The sequence below is a fragment of the Sarcophilus harrisii genome, chromosome 1 (assembly GCF_902635505.1).
Source record: "Sarcophilus harrisii chromosome 1, mSarHar1.11, whole genome shotgun sequence".
Taxonomy (NCBI): domain Eukaryota; kingdom Metazoa; phylum Chordata; class Mammalia; order Dasyuromorphia; family Dasyuridae; genus Sarcophilus; species Sarcophilus harrisii.
This window is the reverse complement of record NC_045426.1, coordinates 292,051,799-292,074,342: the sequence shown is the minus strand read 5'-3', so window position 1 is coordinate 292,074,342 and position 22,544 is coordinate 292,051,799. Positions and strand designations below refer to the sequence as shown.

The following is a 22,544-nucleotide window of genomic DNA, read 5'->3' as shown; positions in this document are numbered from 1 at the left end:
TTCCACATTGGACATGAGAAGAAGGAGAATGAGAAGAAGAATTAGAAAAAGAATTAGGAGAAAAAGAAGAACAAAAACAAGAAGAATAAGAAAAATAAGAATAATAAGAATAAGAACAAAAACAAGATGAACCAGAAGACGAATAAGAACAAGAAAAAAAAGAAGAAAGAATATGCTTTAATTTGCATTCTGAGTCCATTACTTTTCTATCTGAAGGTAGATAGCATTTTTTTCATCAAGAGTCCTTTGAAATTGTGGGGCATTACTGTCAAGCAGAGTCACTAAATCTTTCATAGTTGATTATCATTATAATATTTGTTACTCTCCTGGATGACTCACATAACTTTGCATCAGTTCATAAAAGTCTTACTAGGTTTTTCTCAAATCATTCCTTTATTGTTTACCTTTTCCATGATCTTATCCAATTTAATTATGAATTGGCACCTCAAAGTTATTTTAATTTGCATTTCTTTAATATTTATGACTTTAATTTCTTTCTCTGAAAACTGCTTGCTCATATTCTTTGATTATCTATAAATTGGGGAATATCATTTTTATATATTTGTTCCATGATCTTTGTATTTGAGAAATGAAACTTTTATCAGAGAAACTTGCTTTAAAGATTTTTTCCAGTTTCCTGCTTTTCTCCTAATTTTAGCTACACTAATTTTGTTTGGGCACAACCCTTTCTAATTTAGTGCAATCAAAATTCTTCGCTTTACCTGTCTCTTTTTTGGTTTTAAATTCTCTCATTTGTAGATTCAATTTCTTTCATGTTCCATACCCTTCATTTGCTTATGACTTCACCCTTTATATCTAAATCATGTATGCACTTGGGGCTTATTTTAGAATAGCATATGATATGATGGTCTATGTCAAGTTTGTACTAAGACTACTTTACAGATTTCCAGCAGGTTTCTCCCCCAAATAATGTATCCTTGTCCCAGTAGCTGGGGCTTTTGGATTAATCAAATACTAAATTAATGTGCTCACTTGCTTTTATATATTGTATATTTAAGGTGCTCCCCTGATCAATATTGCTCTTTCTTATCCAGTATCAAATTCTTTCAATGATTACAGCTTTGTAGTATAGTTTGAGATCTGGTACTGCTAGGACTTATTCCTTTGTAGGTTTTTAAAAAAACTGATTCCTTTGTTATTCTTAACATTATTTTTTATTCCTGCAGAAGAGTTTTATTACTATTTTTTATAGCTCTATAAAATAATTCTTTGGTATTTTGATTGGTATGGCACTAAATATGTAAATTACTTAGATAGTATTTTTATGTTTTTATATTGGCTCAACCTAACCATAGCAATGAATATTTTTCCAATTAGATCAGTCTTTATTTGTGTGAAGAGTGTTTTGCAATTGTGTTCATGGAATTCTAATGTATGTCATGGCAGTTGAACTCCCAAGTATTTTACATTGTTTATAGTTATTTTATTTTTTAAAAATAATTTCCCCCAATTATATGTCAAGACAATTTTAGCATTTATTTTCACAAGATTTTGAGATTCAATTTTTTTCTCTCCTTCTTTCTCTTCCTTTTTTTTTTCCGAAAATGGTTGGAAATTTGATATAAGATATATGTGTACTATCATGTAAAACATATTTCCATGTTTGCCACAGTTGTGAAAGGAGAAACAGATAAAAAAGAATAAAGTAAGTGAAAAAATATGCTTCGATCTGCATTTGGAGTCCATTTATTAATATTTTCCTTCTTGAGTTCTTTGTACTTGAATCATTGTGTTGCTAAGAATAGCTGAGTCCTTTGTAGTTGATCATCACACAATATTACTGACACTAAATACACTGTTTTTGTAGATTTGCTCATTTCATTTTGTATCAGTTTGTACAAATCTTTCCAGGTTTTTCTGAAATATGCTTGTTCATAATTTCTTATTGCATAGTAGTATTTCATTACATTTATATATGTTTTTATGTTTTTATATTGGCTCAACCTAACCATAGCAATTAATAGTTTCCCAATTAGATCAGTCTTTATTTGTGTGAAGAGTGTTTCCTATATACTTCAGAACTTTTGGTAATATATAAAAATGCTAATTATTTATATGGATTTATTTTATATTCTGCAATATCACTTAAGTTGTTAATTGTTTCAACTGTTTTTTTAGTTGATCTCTAGGGTTCTTTAAGTAAATCATAGTGTCATTACTCTTCCCATTTTATAGAAAAGAAACATAAACTTAAGATGCTATTTAATTTTCATTTTATAGATGTCAGTCAACAAGCATTTTATATAGTCCTAAGTATGTGCTAGACAACATTCTAAATGTTGAAGATAAATGTTATCTCTCCCTCTCAAAAGGGAAACAATGTTTAAGTGACTTGCCTAGGATTATGTAGTTAGAGTTGTAAACGACATTCAAATCTAAGTCTTCTTAAGTCCAGATCCAGCACTCTGTCAACTACACCATGAACCCCTTTTGGCATTTATAATTTTCTGAACTTTATCACAGTTGCTTGTGTATTTATTTTATTTCTCTCATTTCACTAAAGACTCCTTTTAGGCAAGGATATTTAGACAAGAATACAAAAATATCCTTGCATTCCCTGAAGCACTTTGATATGGTCAGGGAACATAATATTTAATAAATGTTTAGGAAGTAGATAATTACTTTGATCATATGATGGTGAATCTCAAGCTAGAAGGAATTTCAGAGGTTGTCTCATTTTATAGGTGAGGATACTGAAACCCCAAAAGATTAAATAACCAAAATCACACAAGTGTCAGAATTAGGAAATCAAACTCAAGTTCAGTGATTGAAAACTCATTGACTTTTCACTGCAGCACAATACCTCCCACTCATGAAAATAAAAAGATCCCATGTTAGAAAATTAGTATTTAAGGAGGTTGGGTTGTCACAATATTGTATTCTTTCCTTTCCAAGATCTTTTCTTTAGCAGAAAACAAAATGATAAGACAAGGGTTAATTTCTTTTCTACAACCTAGGACAGGAACTTTGTCCTATTCTCACATATTTTGTACAGAGCCAAGAATACTATCGGCACTCAATATATAATAAATTACAATAATTTAATTACAGTTTTTATGTATCTGGGTCATATTTTATTGACTTCATTTTTGTGGCACATTTTCTAGCCCTTAAGACAATAGCTAGGAGAAGAGACAAACAAAAATTCAGACAATGATATAAAATTCCAGGTGGAGAAACTTCCATTGTGATGCCTACAAAAGATTGTAGCTGCATCCGGCAAGAAAAACAGAAATGAAATCAAGTCATCCAAGTATTTCATGGCAAGGAATGGAAAGGAGACTCAACAGCACCTTGAGTCTACAGCATTTTCAATCAGTAAAGAGCATTAGCTAACTGTTCTTGGCATTCTGAGCATGGATATAGTGATGACCTAACAGATGGCATGTAGCCAAAGTTAGGATTACTCCAATTTATTTTAAGTAGGATCCAACTTGGAGCTATGATAAATAGCTCTCAGTGCTGAGAGGTGGCCAGGAATGGTTGTTACTAATTTAAAATCTACTAAGTGATGTTAGTTATACCAACTAAATAAGTAGGAAAAAAACCCCTTTGCGTTAGACTCAGATGACTTGGATTCAACTCCCAGCTCATCCCCTTAATAGCTAAATAACCATGGACAAATTGCATTTCTCTGAACCTCAGTCACCTCACCTATAAAACAGAAAAAGAAAAATTATAGTACCTGCTTCAGGTCAGAGACTGGTTTTAATCCACCAATCCACTGACAGGTGACAATCAGTTATTAATCATGTATTTCTTTGTGTTAAAAACTGAAAATACAAAAACAAAAATGCATTCTTGCCTTCAGGGAGCTCCATTCTATTGAGGGAAATAATATTGCTTCTATCTATGAATACCTAGCAGCCAATCTAGTGCTGAGAGGCATGTAAATAGGCATTTGATAAATGCTGGTTGAAATGAGTTCTATAGTTCAGATGAAATAATGTATGCAAAGTATTTTGTAACTATGAAGAGTTATGTTTTCAGTCTAACTGGCCTCCTTGATCTTTTCACATAATAATATTTTATTTTCCATCATTGTGCTCTTGCCCAGGATATGACCCAAGTTTGAAATGTACCATTCTTCTTTTTACCTATGCCTCTTAGAATACATAGAAAGTATACTTCAGAAAGTTCATCTTAAATTCTACATCCTACATGAGGCCCTTGTGAAACACTTAACTCCTAGTCCTCCATTCCCTTCATAAATTATCTTGTGTCAATAGTTTGAAGTCCAGGATCACTTCATTTGTCTTTAAATTCCTAATAGTGTAGCACATACTATCTGGCATATAATAAGCCCTTAATAAAGATTTGTTGATTGAATGATTAATTCAATTGAATAATTAATTCAATGATTAATTGAAGCACATATTATTATAATTCTAGATAAGATATAGGAACCATAGAATATATTCTAGCACAGATGCAACATTACTGATACAATACTAGATGAGAAATACATGAAAATCAAGAAACATTGGGCTCAAAGTCTAATATTTTCTTTAGAGGCAAGGAAGGAAGCAACTTGATAGCAACAGAATGAAGGGAGAGTAAAAAAAATGGGAATGGTAGATACTAAGACTGGTAATCTCAGTTTTTTTGTGATAAGGAAGGTAAGGTAATACTTTGTGTATAATTTCAAAATATAAAAAGGATTGGGGGTGGGGGAAAGCCAGATGGTAAATCGTGCTCCATTAGTGGAAATAGCCCAAGAACTTAAAAGTTAAAGCAAGAATCATGGCCAGAAGTCTGTTTCATTATTTCAAATATACACAAGGAGAGTGACATAACTGATGTCACACCCTTTCCTCTGTGCCTCATTATTAGAAAAATGTAAAATTGGGGAGGGGCATGAAAAATTAAGGACGATGTCTACATACAATAACTATCATATTTTAAAAACTGATCTCAGTTAACAGGTTAGGATCCTCACCCTCTTTACTCCATACTCCTTAGACACATTCTGCTTTTGTGATTATGGGCTTATTTAACTAGACTACAACATATGACAAGATTTAGGATTGACTTTTTTTCCCTCAGTCTTTTAACTATCACTTGCAATCTTAAACATTTTGCATTTATAGTTTGAAAAGAAGATTCCCCCACTACAAACTATGAGATACTTTCTTCTCTTCAGTATGATGAGGTACAAAAAAGCAAGTGACCCTGAAACAATATAAAGAGAGCTAAGGAAACCATATCAGTACTTACATAGCCATATTCCAGGTCCCAGCACCAACAGTAATTACAAAACCTGACAAAGCAGGCTCTTACAAAGTCACCAATGAGAATTGTTACATAGGTTGTGAGGACATCAGACACAGTTAGTCGCACAAATTCCTGTTGAGAGATTATCAGTCAATCAATAAATCAATCAAGAAACATTTAGTAAGTGTGTGCTAAATAATGGAGATACCAAAACAGGCAAAAGATAATCACTGCCTCCGAGAAGTTCACAGTTTAATGGATTGTCAATAATGAATTATCAGTATTAAAACAAATATCCTTCTTTAGAATAGGGGGAAGCAATAGTACTAGGAAATCCTAGGTTTGAATTTGCTTCTTATACTTGCTAGATAATTCAATAGATAAAATAGAGACTTTGAATATCTAAGACTAAATCCTGCTGCAGATACTGACCTTGGGCAAATCACTGATTTCTTTATCTGTATAATGGGGACATTAAAAGCGTTTACCTCCCAGGGTTGTAATAAAGATAAAATAAGTTAAAATTTTAAAAAATGTTTTGCAAATCTAAAAGTGACTACAATATATATTATTATTATTATTATTAAATATCTGATAATGGTCAAGTCATTTCAATTCTCTGAGCCATGGTGTTCTGATCTGTAAAGTGAAAATAATAAAAATTGTATAACCTATGTCCAGGGTTGTTGTGAGATTCAAATTACATGATGTAATGTTTGCATAAACATTTAACCATCTCTCTAGCTATATATGTATCACTATTTTTTTCATCTTTTGTGTTTATAAAAATGTAATTTATGTCATGAATATGGATACAATAAAAAGAATTCTATGTCTTTATCTCCATTGTATTTCAATAAGTCAGCATCAAAATTCATTGCTTCCCATAATTAAATCTCCCCATCATCTGTCTGAACTCCTCTTTTGGGAGGTCTGAAAATGGGGTAGGAACAAAGGAACCATAATGAGTTTACAACTCTTTTTTTTTTCTTTCTCTAAACTGAAGGATTCCTAACTTCACTGACATTTCAAATTTGTGGAAAAAGGTGAGTGGAAAGGAAGCACTGAGGAAATTAAAGAAAGAGGTGAGAGGAAAAATGGGGGTAAAAGAATGAAAATGGAAAAATAAGGCAAAAGGGATCCTCCAGAGAGATTTGCACTTATAGGCTAAAAGCCACCAAAAGAAGAAATTAAGTGATTATTATCTTTGTTTCAAACTCCACCATCTCTTTTCCTTACATTGTCCTCTTGCCTTCTCCCTATCCCCCAACTTTAGCACTGTCTTTATGTAGAAAACATTTGTGTGTGTGTGCATGTGTGTGTGTGTGTTGCATGAAGAGAGACAAAGAATGAAAGGGAAGATGAAATGACCAAACATAGCCATATAGTATCTTTTGAGTTAAAATCTGATCTCAGACATTTACTATGTGAATTTGAGCAAGTCATTTTATCCTATTTTTCTCATTGTCATCATTTGTAAAATGAGTTGGCAAAGAAAATGGCAAACCACATTTTGCCAAACTTTCTTTGCCAAGAAAACTCCCAAAGGAGTCATTAGGAGTCAGATATGACAGAAACAATTGAACAACTGCAATAAAGATAAATACCTATCTTATGATGTTCTGATGACTCATGAACTCTTCATGGGATCATGAGTCCTGCAATATCATGGACCCTGGTTAACACTAAGTTTAAAATTCCCAGTCTGGTTATTGCTTTTTTCCTTTTCACTGTATCAGCTTTAACTATCATACCTAGGAAATTACTCTATCTTGGTTTTAAATTGTGTAAAAGACAAAATTATGAAAACATTCTTAGTCTTCCTGAGGGAAGGTTGAAAGAATCACTCTAAATTCATGGTTTAGTATGGTGAGGTGTATATAAAGAAGTCAGGAAGTTGAACTTCAAAGACTATCTCCTTCCTCTGTCCTATAACACTTTCATCTATCTCCTTAACTAACTTGGACATTTTGGCATAAGGAAATAGAACAGTACATTATTTTGAACCATTTTTCCTCTTCAAGAGATAGCATGGTTAGTAGATAGAATCCTGCTTTGGAATTAGGAAATCTTGAGTTTCAGTGTTTTTCAGATGCCTACTGACTATGTGACCTTGGACAAGTCAATTAACTTCTGTGGGCCTGAGTTTCTTCATCTGTCAAATGAGGGGGTTGCAAGGCCTATGTCAGGTTGAAGTCTATGATTCCAGGAGATCTCTGCATCATGGGTATACTATCTACTTAGCTAAAAACCAGTAATAAGCAGCAAGAAAGCAATCTACACACAGAATCCATGAGGTAATATGGACTCCAGGTTATGAGCTCCTAGTTTATAGGAAAGGAAACAGAAGCAGCAATAGTTTGGTCAGCACAGTCTTTCCAGACAGCTTGTCCATGGATCTAAGAATATTTCATTCATGGTGGTGGATAGAAGAGCTATTTCCTTATCCCTGGTCACAGAGAAAGAAATCATACTATATGATGATCATCTCTTGCCTATCATTTTTATATGAGTGGAATGTGATGACAATGAATAATAAGGATAATTTTGATCAATGTAACCCCCTGTCAATCAGTTGATAAAGATTTAAGTAGTATTTGCCATGAGCTAGATATTGTGTTAAGTTCTAGGGATTTAAAGAAAGGCAAAAACATGATCTTATTCCTTAAGCAGCTCACATTCTAATGGAGGAGAAAAAAAATATAAATAAGTATGTGCATATACAAAATATACTAAGGATTAAAGGTAATTTGAGAAATGGAAGGAAAGGAGTCAGGGATAGGCTGGAGCCAGCTCAAACTGTTACAATCCATTATTAAATTTTCAATGTAAGCATTTATATCTTAGAATTTGGCAAATGCTATGAATTAAGAACTGATTTATTGGATTGTGAGTTTTTTTTTTTTGATGGCCTAGACTTAGAAAGAAATGGGGAAAATAGTAGTAATTTGATATGTCATGAATACATTACTAGCACACCACTGAAGGAGTCCTCCTGAAGAATGTGGAATTTGAGTTGAGTTTTGAAGGAAGCCAACCAAAAAGCAGAGATGAAGAAGTAGAACAGTGCAGAAATGTAGGACAGCTAGTGCAAAGATATAGAGATGGAGTTGGAGAGTAATTTGTGTGGAACACCAAGTAGATTAGTGTTGATATAGACACCAGATCATGGGAAGAATCAGGTGATATGCTTTAGAAGAGCACTAAATGGTCAAATTCAATCATGTGAAGAATTCATAATGGTCATTCTCTTTGGAAAAGAGTAGGTTTATTTGGGAGAAGAGAATACAGCCAAAAAGGGATACAGTTGATGCCAGGAATGGCAAATATGAAATGGAATTGGGAGAGCATAGAAAGGGTGTTTTAATAAGTAATGATAGAAATGGCAAGTTAAGGAAATACCCCATGTTGGGGCATGCCCTTAGTTGGTAGGCTAAATCCTGAAAGGGATTTAGCACTCTAAAAGAGTTAGTTATAATGAGGAGAAGTGGGATTGAGAAGCATAGTAGAATTAGGGGAGACACCACCTGATTTGGGAGAAGTGGAAGGGGAAAGATACTATGAGGCAGAGTGCTGTGACAGACTAACCCAAAGTAAGGTAGTCAACATGGCATGGTCCATAAGTAAATTTATAAGGAAAATTTAACATTTAACTCCAGGGAATGACTGGGATTTCTGACAGTATATGGCAGAGTGAGCCTGCCCAAGACCGCTTACAGATGGTGGCCTTCAAGGGTTTGACATAAGCTGGATTTCTGACTGGTCTGCTCTAGGGAACAATTCCTTCAATGTTCCAATTTTTCTCTGCCAACCACAACTACCATTCAGGCAGGACCGCATCAGTGTCCCCAAAATATAAAATGCATGGAGGAAGGAAAAGTATGAGAAGGAATAGCTTAGGTTGTGAAGGCATTGAAATGCAAAAGGGAGAATTTTATATTTGATCCTGGAGGTAATAGAAGACCACAGGTAGCAACGTTCTTCTGACATGAAAGATGAGCAATAAGTCAAAAGAAACTAAGAAGAAATATATTGAGATGAGCAGTAGTACATGGTACCTTGCCTTTTTTCCCTTTCAAGCTCTTTCAGGGAATCTGTCTTACTTAATCCAAAGTAAAATAGTCCTAACAATAGTAGGGACTTTTTTTTAGCTGAGAGGGACCTAGTAAGGTTATCCTGTGCAACTCCCTCATTTTAGAGGTTTTGTTTTCCTCTAATCCCATTTCAAATCTTAGGGAAGATTTTTATCTAATCCAATATACTTTGCATTTGATTAACATTATCGTATGTATATATGCATGCATATATACATGCATGCATAAATGTATGAGCGTGCATGTATACCCATATGTATATACATATGATGCTTTTGTACTTATACTATATTTATTTTTATACATACCTGCCTCGTCTATTAGAATATAATCTTGAGAGTAGGGATTATTTCATTCTTTGTATCCTTAGAACCTAGCACAGTCTGGCAATATAATACCTTGACTTCAAAACCTAACATAAGTAAGAAAAAAATTCCCCTTTTTCCCCCTGACAATCAACTCCACTCTAGGTAGGAGTAAACTTGAACAAAATGACTCATCTCTAAGAGAAGTTGGGCCTTAGATAGACCCAAAGAGAAGCAGAGGAGCACATTGGGATGCTTGATGAGTTAGAAAAGCTCACATAAAATTCAGAGCCTCTGGTAAAGGTATATAATACTCTGTAAAATTTTCAAAATTGAGCTTTTAATTTTTTGGCAAGTTTATTTTTTCCTAAATATGTCTATACTATTTCTGTTAAGCTCCCCTTAGACAAATGAGGACCAAATCATTAATGTCAATATGAATGTTTTTCTTTCAAAGCCAAGGCCTTACTAATCCTATTTTTAAATCTTTGTTATGTTCACTTTCTTCTCATGTTTTTCACTTGCCTCCTCAGAAATCCCAGTCAGAACCCTCCCACTGTCTTTCTTCTGTATGCCTCATCCAGCCATCTCTCAAGTGCTAAGCAATCTTTTTGAGAGGAGACAGGAGGAGGGAAAGAAAACAAATGCTCCCAAATAAATTGACTATTAGAGAGAGAAACAGGGAGAAGTGTACAAAAAAAAGAAATATACAGAGGAGGGAGGTGGGGAATGAAAAAGGGAAAGAAAGAGCAGGGAAAGAGGAATAAGGGGAGGAAGAAGAAAAAAAAGAAGAGAAAAAAAAGAAAAAGAATGAAACAGAAAGAGATAGAAAGAAACAAAAAAATTCACTGTTTTTATAAAAAATTAATATTTCATGACAGAACAAACTGCACAGGGACTTCAGAAAGTAAGAGATTTAATCAATCAATTTCCACCTTTGTTCTGAGTCAATATGTGAGGAAAGTCACATAAGCTCTCCTATAATCAGAAACTAAAGATCATTTTTAGATAACATTGGAAATGAATGAATAAATCACCTCCAGAAGTAGACAAGCTTGTTCTCTGCAGCTAGGTACAAACCCCAAATAGTTAGGTTTGTGGTAGACATTAGGTAGATGTCAGTTTAAGGACTTTTATTAATATAGAAACCAATGATCTCTGGGTGCAGTTGTATTGGAAGAAAGGATTATTCACCCCCAGAAAGTGTGGTCTGAGGTTCAAGGTACTTGAACTCCCAATCCTTGGAAGGTGAAAAAAAGAAGTTTTGAAAAAGTAGGCCCTAAAACAAAGGTGCCCCTGAAGCTAAGAAAAGGTTAAGGGACTCTAGTTCTCTAAAAGAATGACAAACCAGCAGAGAAATTCACCCTTCCTACATGTTAGCCCTGGTCACCTCAACTGACTTATAGTATTGATCATATTTGGAACTATCTCCTGACTGAAAAGAATATCTGTGAAGAGGAATGAAATGATAAGAGCAATAGAGATGTACTTAATTTTCCAATGCAATGTAAAAATCTTCATAGCAGAGTGATAGCTGCTATAGATTTGCTGAAGCATATATTTAGAACTGGGCAGCTAGGTGGCACAGTAAATAAAGCATTGAGCTTGTTATCAGGAAGACTCATCTTCATGAATTCAAATGCAGCCACAGATACTAATTTTTGTGACTCTGGGCAACTCATTTAAATGAGCTGGAGAAGTAAATGACAACCATTACACTATATTTGCCAAGAAAAATGGCACTTAAACAGTATCATTAGAGTCAGACACAATTGAACAATAATAAATTCTTAGAATCATGACTATAATTGGTTTGGGCCAAATGAAAGGAACATCAAAGAAATATTTCCTGACAATACCTTTAGCCATCCTTTTTTCATATTCCAATAGTCTACAGTTCAAGATAAAGATTCTATAAACTTTGTCAAACCACAGATGGTCAAACACAGATCTATGAGTATCCTTCAGATGTCAAGAGAAATTGAGGAAAGATCTAGCAGCACATTGAGTAGACTGAACTTATGGGAAGACATGAACATGAATATCACTCAAAGAACAGATAAGATGAATTTACAATAAATATCCTTGTTGAAGTAACAAATCTGAGGTAACAAATTTGAGTTCCAAGCCATCCCAATATCATTCATTTCATTACCTGTCCTACCATTGTCTCCCAGCAGGGCCCCCTGGGTACATCAGCAGGTTCCACAAAGTAAGGAGGACCAGTGCTATTTTCATTCTGAGATGAATTGAAAGCTTTGATCATGTTTGCTTCCCATATGGTGATGTTTGCCATAACTAACTTCTCTTCTTCCAGCTAGAAAAGAAAACACAAGGAAATCAGACAAGTAAAAAATCAATAAGTATTTTTTTTATATTTTCTTTTTTTTTTTTATTTTAATAGCCTTTTATTTACAGGTTATATGTATGGGTAACTTTACAGCATTGACAATTGCCAAACCTCTTGTTCCAGTTTTTCCCCTCCTTCCCCCCACCCCCTCCTCTAGATGGCAGGATGACCAGTAAATGTTAAATATATTAAAATATAAATTAGATACACAATAAGTATACATGACCAAACCGTTATTTTGCTGTACAAAATGAATCAGACTCTGAAATATTGTACAATTAGCCTGTGAAGGAAATAAAAATGCAGGTGGGCAAAAATATAGGGATTGGGAATTCAGTGTAATGGTTTTTAGTCATCTCCCAGAGTTCTTTGGCTGGATGTAGCTGGTTCAGTTCATTACTGCTCCATTGGAACTGATTTGGTTGATCTCCTTGCTGAGGATGGCCAGGTCCATCAGAATTGGTCATCATATAGTATTGTTGTTGAAGTATATAATGATCTCCTGGCTCTGATCGTTTCACTCAGCATCAGTTCATGTAAGTCTCTCCAGGTCTTTCTGAAATCATCCTGTTGGTCATTTCTTACTGAACAATAATATTCCATAATATCCATATATCACAATTTATTCAGCCATTCTCCAATTGATGGGCATCCACTCAGTTTCCAGTTTCTGTCCACTACAAAGAGGGCTGCCACAAACATTTGTGCACATACAGGTCCCTTTTCCTTCTTTATGATCTCTTTGGGATATAAGCCCAGTAGTTACACTGCTGGATCAAAGGGTATGCACAGTTTGATAACTTTTTGAGCATAGTTCCAAACTGCTCTCCAGAATGGTTGGATGCATTCACAATTCCACCAACAATGTATTAGTGTCCCTATTTTCCCACATCCCCTCCAACAGTCCGCATTATCTTTCCCTGTCATTCTAGCCAGTCTGACAGGTGTGTAGTGGTATCTCAGAGTTGTCTTAATTTGCATTTCTCTGATTAATAATTACTTGGAGCATCTTTTCATATGGCTAGAAATAGTTTCAATTTCTTCGTCTGAGAATTGTCTCTTCATATCCTTTGACCATTTATCCATTGGAGAATGGCTTGATTTCTTATAAAGTAGAGTCAATTCTCTATATATTTTAGAAATGAGTCCTTTATCAGAACCTTTGACTGTAAAAATATTTCCCCAGTTTATTGCTTCCCTTCTAATCTTGTCTGCATTAGTTTTGTTTGTACAAAAACTTTTCAGTTTGATATAATCAAAATTTTCTATTTTGTAGTCAATAGTGATCTCTAGTTCTTCTTTGGTCATAACTTCCTTCCTTTTCCACAGATCTGAGAGGTAAACTGTCCTGTGTTCCTCTAAATTTATTTATAATCTCATTCTTTATGCCTAGGTCATGAACCCATTTTGACCTTATCTTAGTGTAGGTGTCAAGTGTGGGTCAGTGCCTAGTTTCTGTCATATTAGTTTCCAATTTTCCCAGCAATTTTTGTCAAACAGTAAGTTCTTATCCCAAAAGCTGGGGTCTTTGGGTTTGTCAAACATTAGGTTGATATAGTTATTGACTGTTTTGTCCTTTGAACCTAACCTATTTCACTGATCAACTAATCTATTCCTTAGCCAATACCAAATAGTTTTGGTAACTGCTGCTCTGTAATATAATTTTAGATCTGGTATAGCTAAGCCACCTTCATTTGATTTCTTTTTCATTAATTCCCTTAAAATTCTTGACCTTTTGTTTTTCCATATGAATTTTGTTGTTATTTTTTCTAGGTCATTAAATTCAATAAGTATTTATTAAGCACCAGTTATGTTCCTGGTACTCTGCTAAGTACCAGGGATACAAAAAGAGGACAAAAGGTAGTTCTTGCCCTCAAAGAGCTTACTACTTAAGCTGGGAGATAACAAGCAAACATATATTCACAACAAGCTATATAAAGGATAAATAATAATTTATAAAAGGAAAGACAAATATAGTTGTCAAAGACATCCTAGCAGTCTTGTGATTGGAAGCATATGCTGATCAATAATCCCAAAGCAGTACTTACCTTGTTATTGATCTCATCCAACAAAGCAAGAATAAATACATACAAGTTGCCAAGAAGAAGAGCAAAGATGCGGCCTAATAGCCATTTCAAAGCTATAAGGGGATGATAGTTTTCCAGCTCAGCAAATAAGTCAAATAAGGTTGGACAGAACATGCCCAGGAGAGACATGATCATATTCATCTGCAAAAATAATTAAATAAATAAATGAAACTGGAAAGAAACCATTTGAGAGATGTTAAAGTTTTCCCTTTTCCTAAGACTTTTCATTGACAGTTTTCTTTAGTCCTATATAGTAAGAGAATGATTTTGTGTTATAACCTTAGTCTATCTAAATGAATAAATATCATATATTAAGTTCTTACTATATGCCTGAAGAGGTACTTAATAATTTATCAGCTAACTGATTATAGATATAAATTAGAGATACAAATACTATATAAATTATATAGTTTCTGCATTCAGGGAGTTTACCTTCTACTTTGGGAGTGGTTGACTATGAAGAGTGTTTTAGTTACAGTCACAGGCAGAGATATTCAGGGATATGCTTTTGAGGGAAAAAATGTATGTATATATTTTGTAATCTACATTATTCATATTTTCCCTATCACTTTCTTAAGTCTAAACAGTTATCAAAGCAGTAAATTGAAGTCTGATTTATAGTATTTGCCAATTCCTGCCAAATATAAGATTTTCAGGAGATCTGATTTCAGCATACCCCTAGAAGGGAAACTCAATTAACAAGTTCTTTACAGAAATATTAGTGATGACTTAATTACAGTTGTCAGAGCTAGAATTGGAAACAGTATGTCATCAGGTTGTCCAGGTAGTGGTGATTGTGAGTCTGGGCAAAAGTAAGGCTAAACTCTCAATATGTTTACTGGGATATGTGTGTGTGTGTTTTAAAGCATAATAGAACTTTTAAAATTAAATTAAATGGCTAATTAACTTTCAAGGTTCAATAACTATGTTGTTATGTTATGACTATATATTATTATGTTCATATGGAAGATGACTTTAGTTGTAACAGAACCAATGTTATGCTGCAAATTTCTGCTTCGAAGTGATTTTTTTATGGAAGTTGATTAAGAAATCTGTTTTTTTCTCCATTTTTCCTAGGAGCATATAAGACCTCAAAGAATAAATATATTGTACATTCTTGTTTAGCCTTAAATAATTTTTTTATTTGTAAAAATTTGTGCCTTTTTTTTCCTTTTGGTGTATTCTCATTTTTTACAATTTAATTATTTATTTGCTGGCATAGAGCAGGAGTATCATAGAATTAATGATACACATTATTCAGTTCAACTTTCTCATTTTTTAGTATAATTCAATAAATCACTTAAGTGGGAGTAACAGAATATAAGGAACAGTGTCTGTTATATAATCTATTGTCTATTATATTATTATCTAAACTATTATCTATTATATATCTATCTATAACATCTCATAATAATCTATATAATATTTGTTATATATGTATGCAGTAGATAATTACACATTTTAAATCTCTGAACCACTAATCTCATTTCCAACTAGCCCAAATCTCTTCTATTCAATTCTTTCAGGCTATCTTATCACCAATTTATGAAAATTGCCAATCACCCAATCAATATTTGATGAGTACCTAGGAAGTGTCAAGTATCAGGGAAAAAAAATAGTGGTACTACCTGAAGGAGGAGGAGAAGGAAGAAGAGTGGAAAAGAAGCAGTAGAAGGAGGAGGCAGTAGAAAGTACTCTGTGATGCTTTAATAGCATTTATATAACTTATTAGAGTTTACAAAACATTTTACAAGAAGAGAAAATAACTATAAGATTAACACAAGAGTCACATAAGCTATAAGATGGAAAACTAGACATTTTTTTGATCTCCACAATCTTTCATATCTCTTCAAAACAGAAATTATGTAACAAAAATAATGTCAGCTTCTTTTAAAACCTAGAACATCTAGAACCCAAAAGAAGGTTAAAACACACACACATACACACACACAAACACACTCAAACTTACTGTAAGCTTATTAAATATGTAGAGCCTTCTTTCTTTTGTACAATATCAGAACTGTTTTAGAATGGTATATTAAATAAAAGCTAAGAACTGTTTGAGAATCAATAGACTCAGTAATGTCTTCCTTTTTATGAAGGCAAACAAGAGTACCAAAGTAAAGACAAAATTAACTAAAAGTCAGAAGATGCAGGTTTCAGGCCTGGCTTAGTAAACACTTAACTGTGTGACTTTGGGTAAGACTTTCTCTTTATTGACTTCAGTTTCAAAATGAATGATAAATAACATGATCTTTAAGTTCCTTTCTAGATTTGAAATTTTGATCCTAAATATCGCCAATTTTATTATTTGTCTATTCTTCCAAAAGGTATTTATTAAACACACCTATTATACATAAGGCAATAAACTAGCTGCTATAGATACAGAGAGAGAGAGAGAAAGAAAGAGAGAGAGAGAGAGAGAGAGAGAGAGAGAGAGAAGAAATAGCTCTTGAATTCTCCTCCTTAAGGTTACAATATATATGCATAAAAGTACATTTTAAATATATTCAAAGTAAATATTTCTATGTAATATTAAAAGTAGTGAGGGAGAAGAAGTATTAATAACTGGAAGGATCAGAACAGACTTGTATTGGAAGTCATCCTTTAGTTGCAGCTTAAAAAGGCGAAGGTGAGAAAGGAGAAGAACATTCTAGGAACTTAAAATGGTCTCTGGAACATGCACAGAAAGAGATGGAATGTCATGTATCTAGAACAATTATAGGCCAGTTTGATTGTAACACAAATTAGGTGAAGGAGAATAATATGAATTAATCCCAGAAAGGTAGCTAGATTAGAAAAAGCTCAATATGCGATAGAGTTGGTCCTTTATTTAGAGGCAATAGGGAATCATTGTAATTTCATGAAAGTGAGATGATCAGAAATGCACCTGAAAAAAAATAAACTTGTCAATGATGGAGAAAATTAGAAAGGGAAGAGACTGGAAATGGAGAAATGGAGAATGATTTTATTGCAATAGTTTAGAATGAGGTGATAAGGGAGGATCTAAACCAAGATGACAGTTTGGTCATGTAATGGAAAGAAAGGAATGATGAGCATGAGGAATATCATAGAAGTAGAAGGGACAAGATTAGGGAACTGATTAAATAACATGGGAGGGGAGAGTTATGGTGACTGAGTATCATAGAGTCATCGAATGGATTAGTGATGAAAGAATGGTGAAGTCCTTAGCAGAAATAGAGAAGTTAGGAAAAGAGTTTGTAGGGAATTATAATGAGTTAGATTTGGGACAATTTGAATTTGAGGTATGTGCATATGAAGCACCACATAGGCAGTTGATGTGTTATTAAAGCTCAAGAGAAAGCTGTTATTGTTTAGTTGTTTCAGTTGTATCTTGCTCCCATTTGTGACTCTCCCTTCCCTCCCCCCCCCCCCATCTTGGCACAGATACTGGAGTTATTTATAATTTCCTTCTCCAGTTTATTTTACAGATAAGGAAACTGAGGCAAACAGGATTAAGTCATTTGTCCAGAGTCATACAACTAGTGGTAGGCTGGATTTGAGATTTTCTTAATTGCAGGCCCAGCACTCTATTCACTATTCACCTGGTTATCCTCCAGGAGAGACATAAGAACTAGATTTATATAGAATTTATAGATTTGGAAAGAGCACGGTGAGATATTTATGATCATTGAGACTGTAGGAGCTGATGATAACCCAGAGAGAGACTATAAAACCTACAAACAGTCAAAATAGATGTTAGCTATTGCAGATTCTTAAAATCATTCAGTTGTCTCCATTCTTCCTATATATTGCAGTTTGCTCTAACACTGGTTACTGGTATTTTACTCAGACTTTGGGCATATTTATGAAATAGTGATGGGAAAGGAAGGAGAAAGTCAGAAGGGATCAGGGGAATAATGTGGCTATTCATTTACAAATCTCTTGGCACTACGATAAAAAGAAGTGTTCTGTAGGATGATGGCAAGGAACAAGAGGTGAAGCAGGGTAGAAAGTAAAATGAAAAACTTTGACACCCATAAATTAATATTATTATCATTATTTCTCAGCTTTAGATTAAACTTAACTGTACTTAATCTGTAAATTAACTTATCTGCATTAGTCTTTTGAGTGAGCCATTATTCAGCAGCCAAGAAACTCACATTGTTGAAGCCCAGGGTCAACCATTAAAATTCTAAGAATCTTTTACTTATAGCTTTAACTTCCTATTATGCCTTCTTTTCAGTACCATCCCCCCATTGTCCTTTCCACTCATCCCCATGTTATTTTCACTATCTGAACTCAGTCCCTGACCTATGTCAAATCCTAGTTCTTCAATTGTCTATATGTCCTTTGAATATATCCCTGAGTTTTAGTTTTCTCATATGTGAAATAAGAGGACTGTCCTAGATAAACTACAGTCCTTCCCAACTCTAGATTCCTGTAATTATGTCAAAGACAAAGATAATCAAATATGCTCCTTTTACAATGGAGAAAACTTTGACCCAGGAAAGTTAAGTGATATACTTAAAATTGATTAATTAGCAAACATCAAGTACTATATCTGGAGCACTATCCTCTTATGCAGAAGACACAGGAATAGGAACATAATTGAATGGAAAATTCAGAGAATGAAGTCAAATAAATGGAGGGGAGAAAAGAAAAAAAGCCAAAGTAGGTTCCATAGTCCACAAAATAGTAAAATGACATTCCAAAAACATAGGAAGCATGCAGGAACGAACTTCATTTTTTTCCCACCACCCAAGGGTGTCTGGGTCTTGCTGCGCAAATTCCTGAGATCTCTTTACAGCCCAAAAAATGAGATATCCACTTGCACCAAGTGTGAGGAAACAGAAGAAGTTAGCAAGAAATCTCAGGAATCGGATCAAGTGGACATTTTCTTCCCTTTGGGCTGCAAATTCCTCATCAATCGCTTCCTATAGAGAGGAGAAAAAAAAGGAATAACTGAGCTATTTAAAGGAGCATGGCTTCAGATGAGCTTTGCTGAAATTGAAAGTTGAAAAATCAAAGTTCTTATTAATCTCCAGGGATCTACATAATAAATGAGATAGATACTTAGGAAGAGATGCTATGCCACATAGAGATGCTACTTGAAGACCTATGATTGCTTTAAGCAATAACTCCCAATGAGGAAATTTTTTTCTACCAAAGCAGAGCTAAAGTTGTTCTGCAATAGCAGTCTCAGTTATGTGCTCAATTTTCATTATGCTTCAGAGGTAGGATTTGAATCCAACTCTCTGATATCCAAAGTTGTACTATCTCTGACTGAGGAGGAAACAAACATCCTCAGAAAAGTTAGCAGCTTGCTCAAGGTACCAGAACTTATAAGTGGTAACTAATTCCAAGTCTCCTATTCTTTTCCACAACAGTGGCTTTTGTTCTAGTGTTAAAATCATGAATGATGAATCTCTCACTTCTTGTCAATATTATTATTGTGGAAATAAAGGAAATAGGATGATGCTATGACATTAATGCTGGAAAATGTCAGTGGATTTTTACTATCACAGCAGGAATTGTCCCCAGATACTGTTGAACAGATATGATGAGTCAATCTTTTCTTTCATCCTGAAGATATTTTGCTAGACCATAGAAGATAATTTGGGATAGTGAAAAGATTTTGCTCTCAGAAATTTAGTAGGGGCAGCTAGGTGGTACAGTGGATAAAGGAACAATCCTGAAGTCAGGAGGAACTGAGTTAAAATTTGACCTTAGCACTTGTTAGCTAGCACTAGCTAGCTTCCTAGCAAGTTACTTGACTGCAATAGCCTCTGCAAATAAATAAATAAAAATAAAAAAATAAAAAAAAAATAGTAGAAAAATCCCTTTACCTTAAAGTTCATGATGATAGAGTTAAACTTGTTGTCTGCTGTTTCAGGATTACCAATCAGGAAGTCCCAGCTTGTGAACATTTTCCAGCTGAAATTGAAAGTGTTGTCATCCCCACCTCCATCCTCACCAAGGTTCTTTGCCATTCTGTAAAGACAAAAAAGCAAATTTAGAATTTGGGCTTCAAAAGAGAAGATAAAAAGGTTCCATTATGGCAAAAGTAGAGATGATAAATTCAAGGGGGAAAAAACTGAGAAGAAATATATGAGAGGGAAGAGAAACATTTTTCCTCTAAAAGATTTTTCTGCTCCAGGTTTTTTTTTCATTTCTTTTTTCCTGGAATGAAAACATTCCTATGGATTCCAAACATGAACATTTTTTGAGCAAACTAAGGTATATAAAATGCTTTTATGTTTCTAAACTAACACAATAGCTTTAGAGCTGTATAAGGAAAATTTTTAGAGGCCTATATTTTTATGTTTCTCAATTATCTTCTAGCACAGTGGATTGCTGTTATTCATTTTTTATTCTTGAAGATCAATGATTTTATGACAGTATTTTGACTTGCGAGTGAATTGGATTTTTGTGAGGAAGCGCTGCATAAAGTTATGTCTCACTCTTCTCCAGAGTCATCAGAGTCCATTGGCAAGGTATAAATCAAGATGACTTGAAATGGCCCCACTGGATAGAGAATCAGGCTTGGAAATCAGGAAAACCTTGATTTAAGAGTTGTCTCTGACAAACATAGGCTGTCAGTTAATAGTTAATAACAGTTAATAGTTAAGCTTTTATTAAGTTTCTACTGTGTGGCAAGCTCTGGGCTAAAGCATGAGGCATAAAAATAAAGGCAAAAAACCAATCCTCATTCTAAAGGAGCTCATAATTTAATGGAAGAGAAAATATTGAAATAGTAATGTAAAACAAGATATAATTAAAAATAAATTAGAGATAGTCAACAGAGGTAAGACTACAGTATCAAAGGATTAGGGAAGCCATCCTATAGAAAGTATTCTGCTGGCTGGAATTTGAAGAAAACCAGGGAAACCAATAGGTGGAAGAGGATTATGGAGAGTATTCTAGTCATGAAGGAAAGCCCATGAAAATGCCTCAAGTCTGTAACTCTGGGCACAACTTTTCAAAGCCTCAGACAATCCTCTAAAAGTATAAATTATAGGGTAAATGCTAGATCTTGAACTTTGGAGAGAATTTCTTCCCATAAAAAAGTTTTATGAGACAATTGTAAACCATGTTTGTTTGTTTTTAATTTTGTTATTACATTATGTAATATACTGTTGGAGTTTTTAGCATTTTGTAATACTAAATGTAAAATAAAATTACAGGTTTAGTAAAAGGAAAAACATCCTTTATTTAATTTTTAAATCCTCCATCAAAAGAAAATTCTATCAAAAACATTTTTTTGTTTATATAGTTTCAAAATTTGCCCTGAGTTGATAGAACTAGATTTTTAAATATTTTTAATGGTAAATAGTTATAGTCATCCAAATTAGAGGTAGAGATAGAGACAGGTTCCCCCCTCCCTGCAACAGAGCACAAGTGATATTTACTTGTGGTTTGGTTTTAATGGTTCCATATACTTCACCTCTATTTCTATCATCATCAGTTTATTCATTATTAGAATTGCAGACATTACATTCTACAAAAATTCACCTGATTAAAAAAAAAAGAGAACCACAATGTGATAAAAACAAAATTCTCTAAGAGCTTTATAAATGAAACTATTCTGTGTCCATTTGTCTTTTATCCTTATGTTAAGAATTTTCTCCTAGACAGAGTAGTAAAAAGTAGCTCAAATGATATGTTGACAATGATGATAATGGTGGTAGTGGTGATAAATATTTTTATAGGTCAAAATTAACAAAGCACCTTTCATATATTAATCTAACTTGATCCTCACAACAATCCTTTGAAGTAGATGTTATTATTTTGCACAGTTTGCAATAGAAAAAAAAATCAATCTGAGACTAATTGAATTGTTTACAATCACAGAGCACTACCTAAGTGCTTCATTCTCAGATTTTTCTTTTTTTATGTCCACCACTCTATCTCTACAAGGGACCCAACCTCAGAATTCATCTAATAAAATTACCTCCTTATAGAGGAGAAAACTGAGGTCCAGAGTCCTCAAATCTGTAATCTGGGAGAGACAAACCATTTATTCAGCTATCTCCTTACTGCTAATTATCTTTATCTGAGAGAAAACCCTGAATAAGACATAAAACAGAAAAGTTGAAAGAAGGGTAAAAGAAAAGAAAAGGTTGGCTGGGGCAGGGGTGGTAGTGGACGGTGATAGTGAGAAAGTTGATAAGAAAAAAAGACTTAGGAAGAAAAACTGGAATGCCATTGAGAATATTGAGAAGAGTGGGAGGCATTGAGAACAAACTTTGTTTAGCTTTTAATTTTGCCTCAAGATGGTCGAGATTATTTTATACCTAGCTTAGACTCCTTTTCCAAGGAGCTATCCATGCCACATAGTACAGGCATGAAAAATTTTATGAGACAATTATAAACCATGTTTGTTTGTTTTTAATTTTGTTATTACATTATGTAATATGCTGTTTGAATTTCTAATATTTTGTAAATATACCCCAAAGCCCTTTTTCATAAATCACATAAAAGAACTGAAATATAGGCCACTAGTATCATA

The 22,544-nt window shown here is 33.7% G+C and overlaps 1 protein-coding gene across 1 annotated transcript in view; it reads right to left on the bottom strand.

The window, feature by feature from the left end:
- Positions 1-22,544, bottom strand: part of LOC100920529 (transmembrane channel-like protein 1) — a 58,168-nt gene that overhangs the window by 21,874 nt on the left and 13,750 nt on the right. The window contains exons 2-6 of the mRNA XM_031945331.1: positions 19,882-20,026; positions 18,775-18,969; positions 14,033-14,212; positions 11,790-11,951; positions 5,239-5,367 (exon numbers count right to left, since the gene is read on the bottom strand). Coding sequence (XP_031801191.1) covers positions 5,239-5,367; positions 11,790-11,951; positions 14,033-14,212; positions 18,775-18,969; positions 19,882-20,026 — 811 coding nt within the window. The remainder of the gene's footprint in view (positions 1-5,238; positions 5,368-11,789; positions 11,952-14,032; positions 14,213-18,774; positions 18,970-19,881; positions 20,027-22,544) is intronic.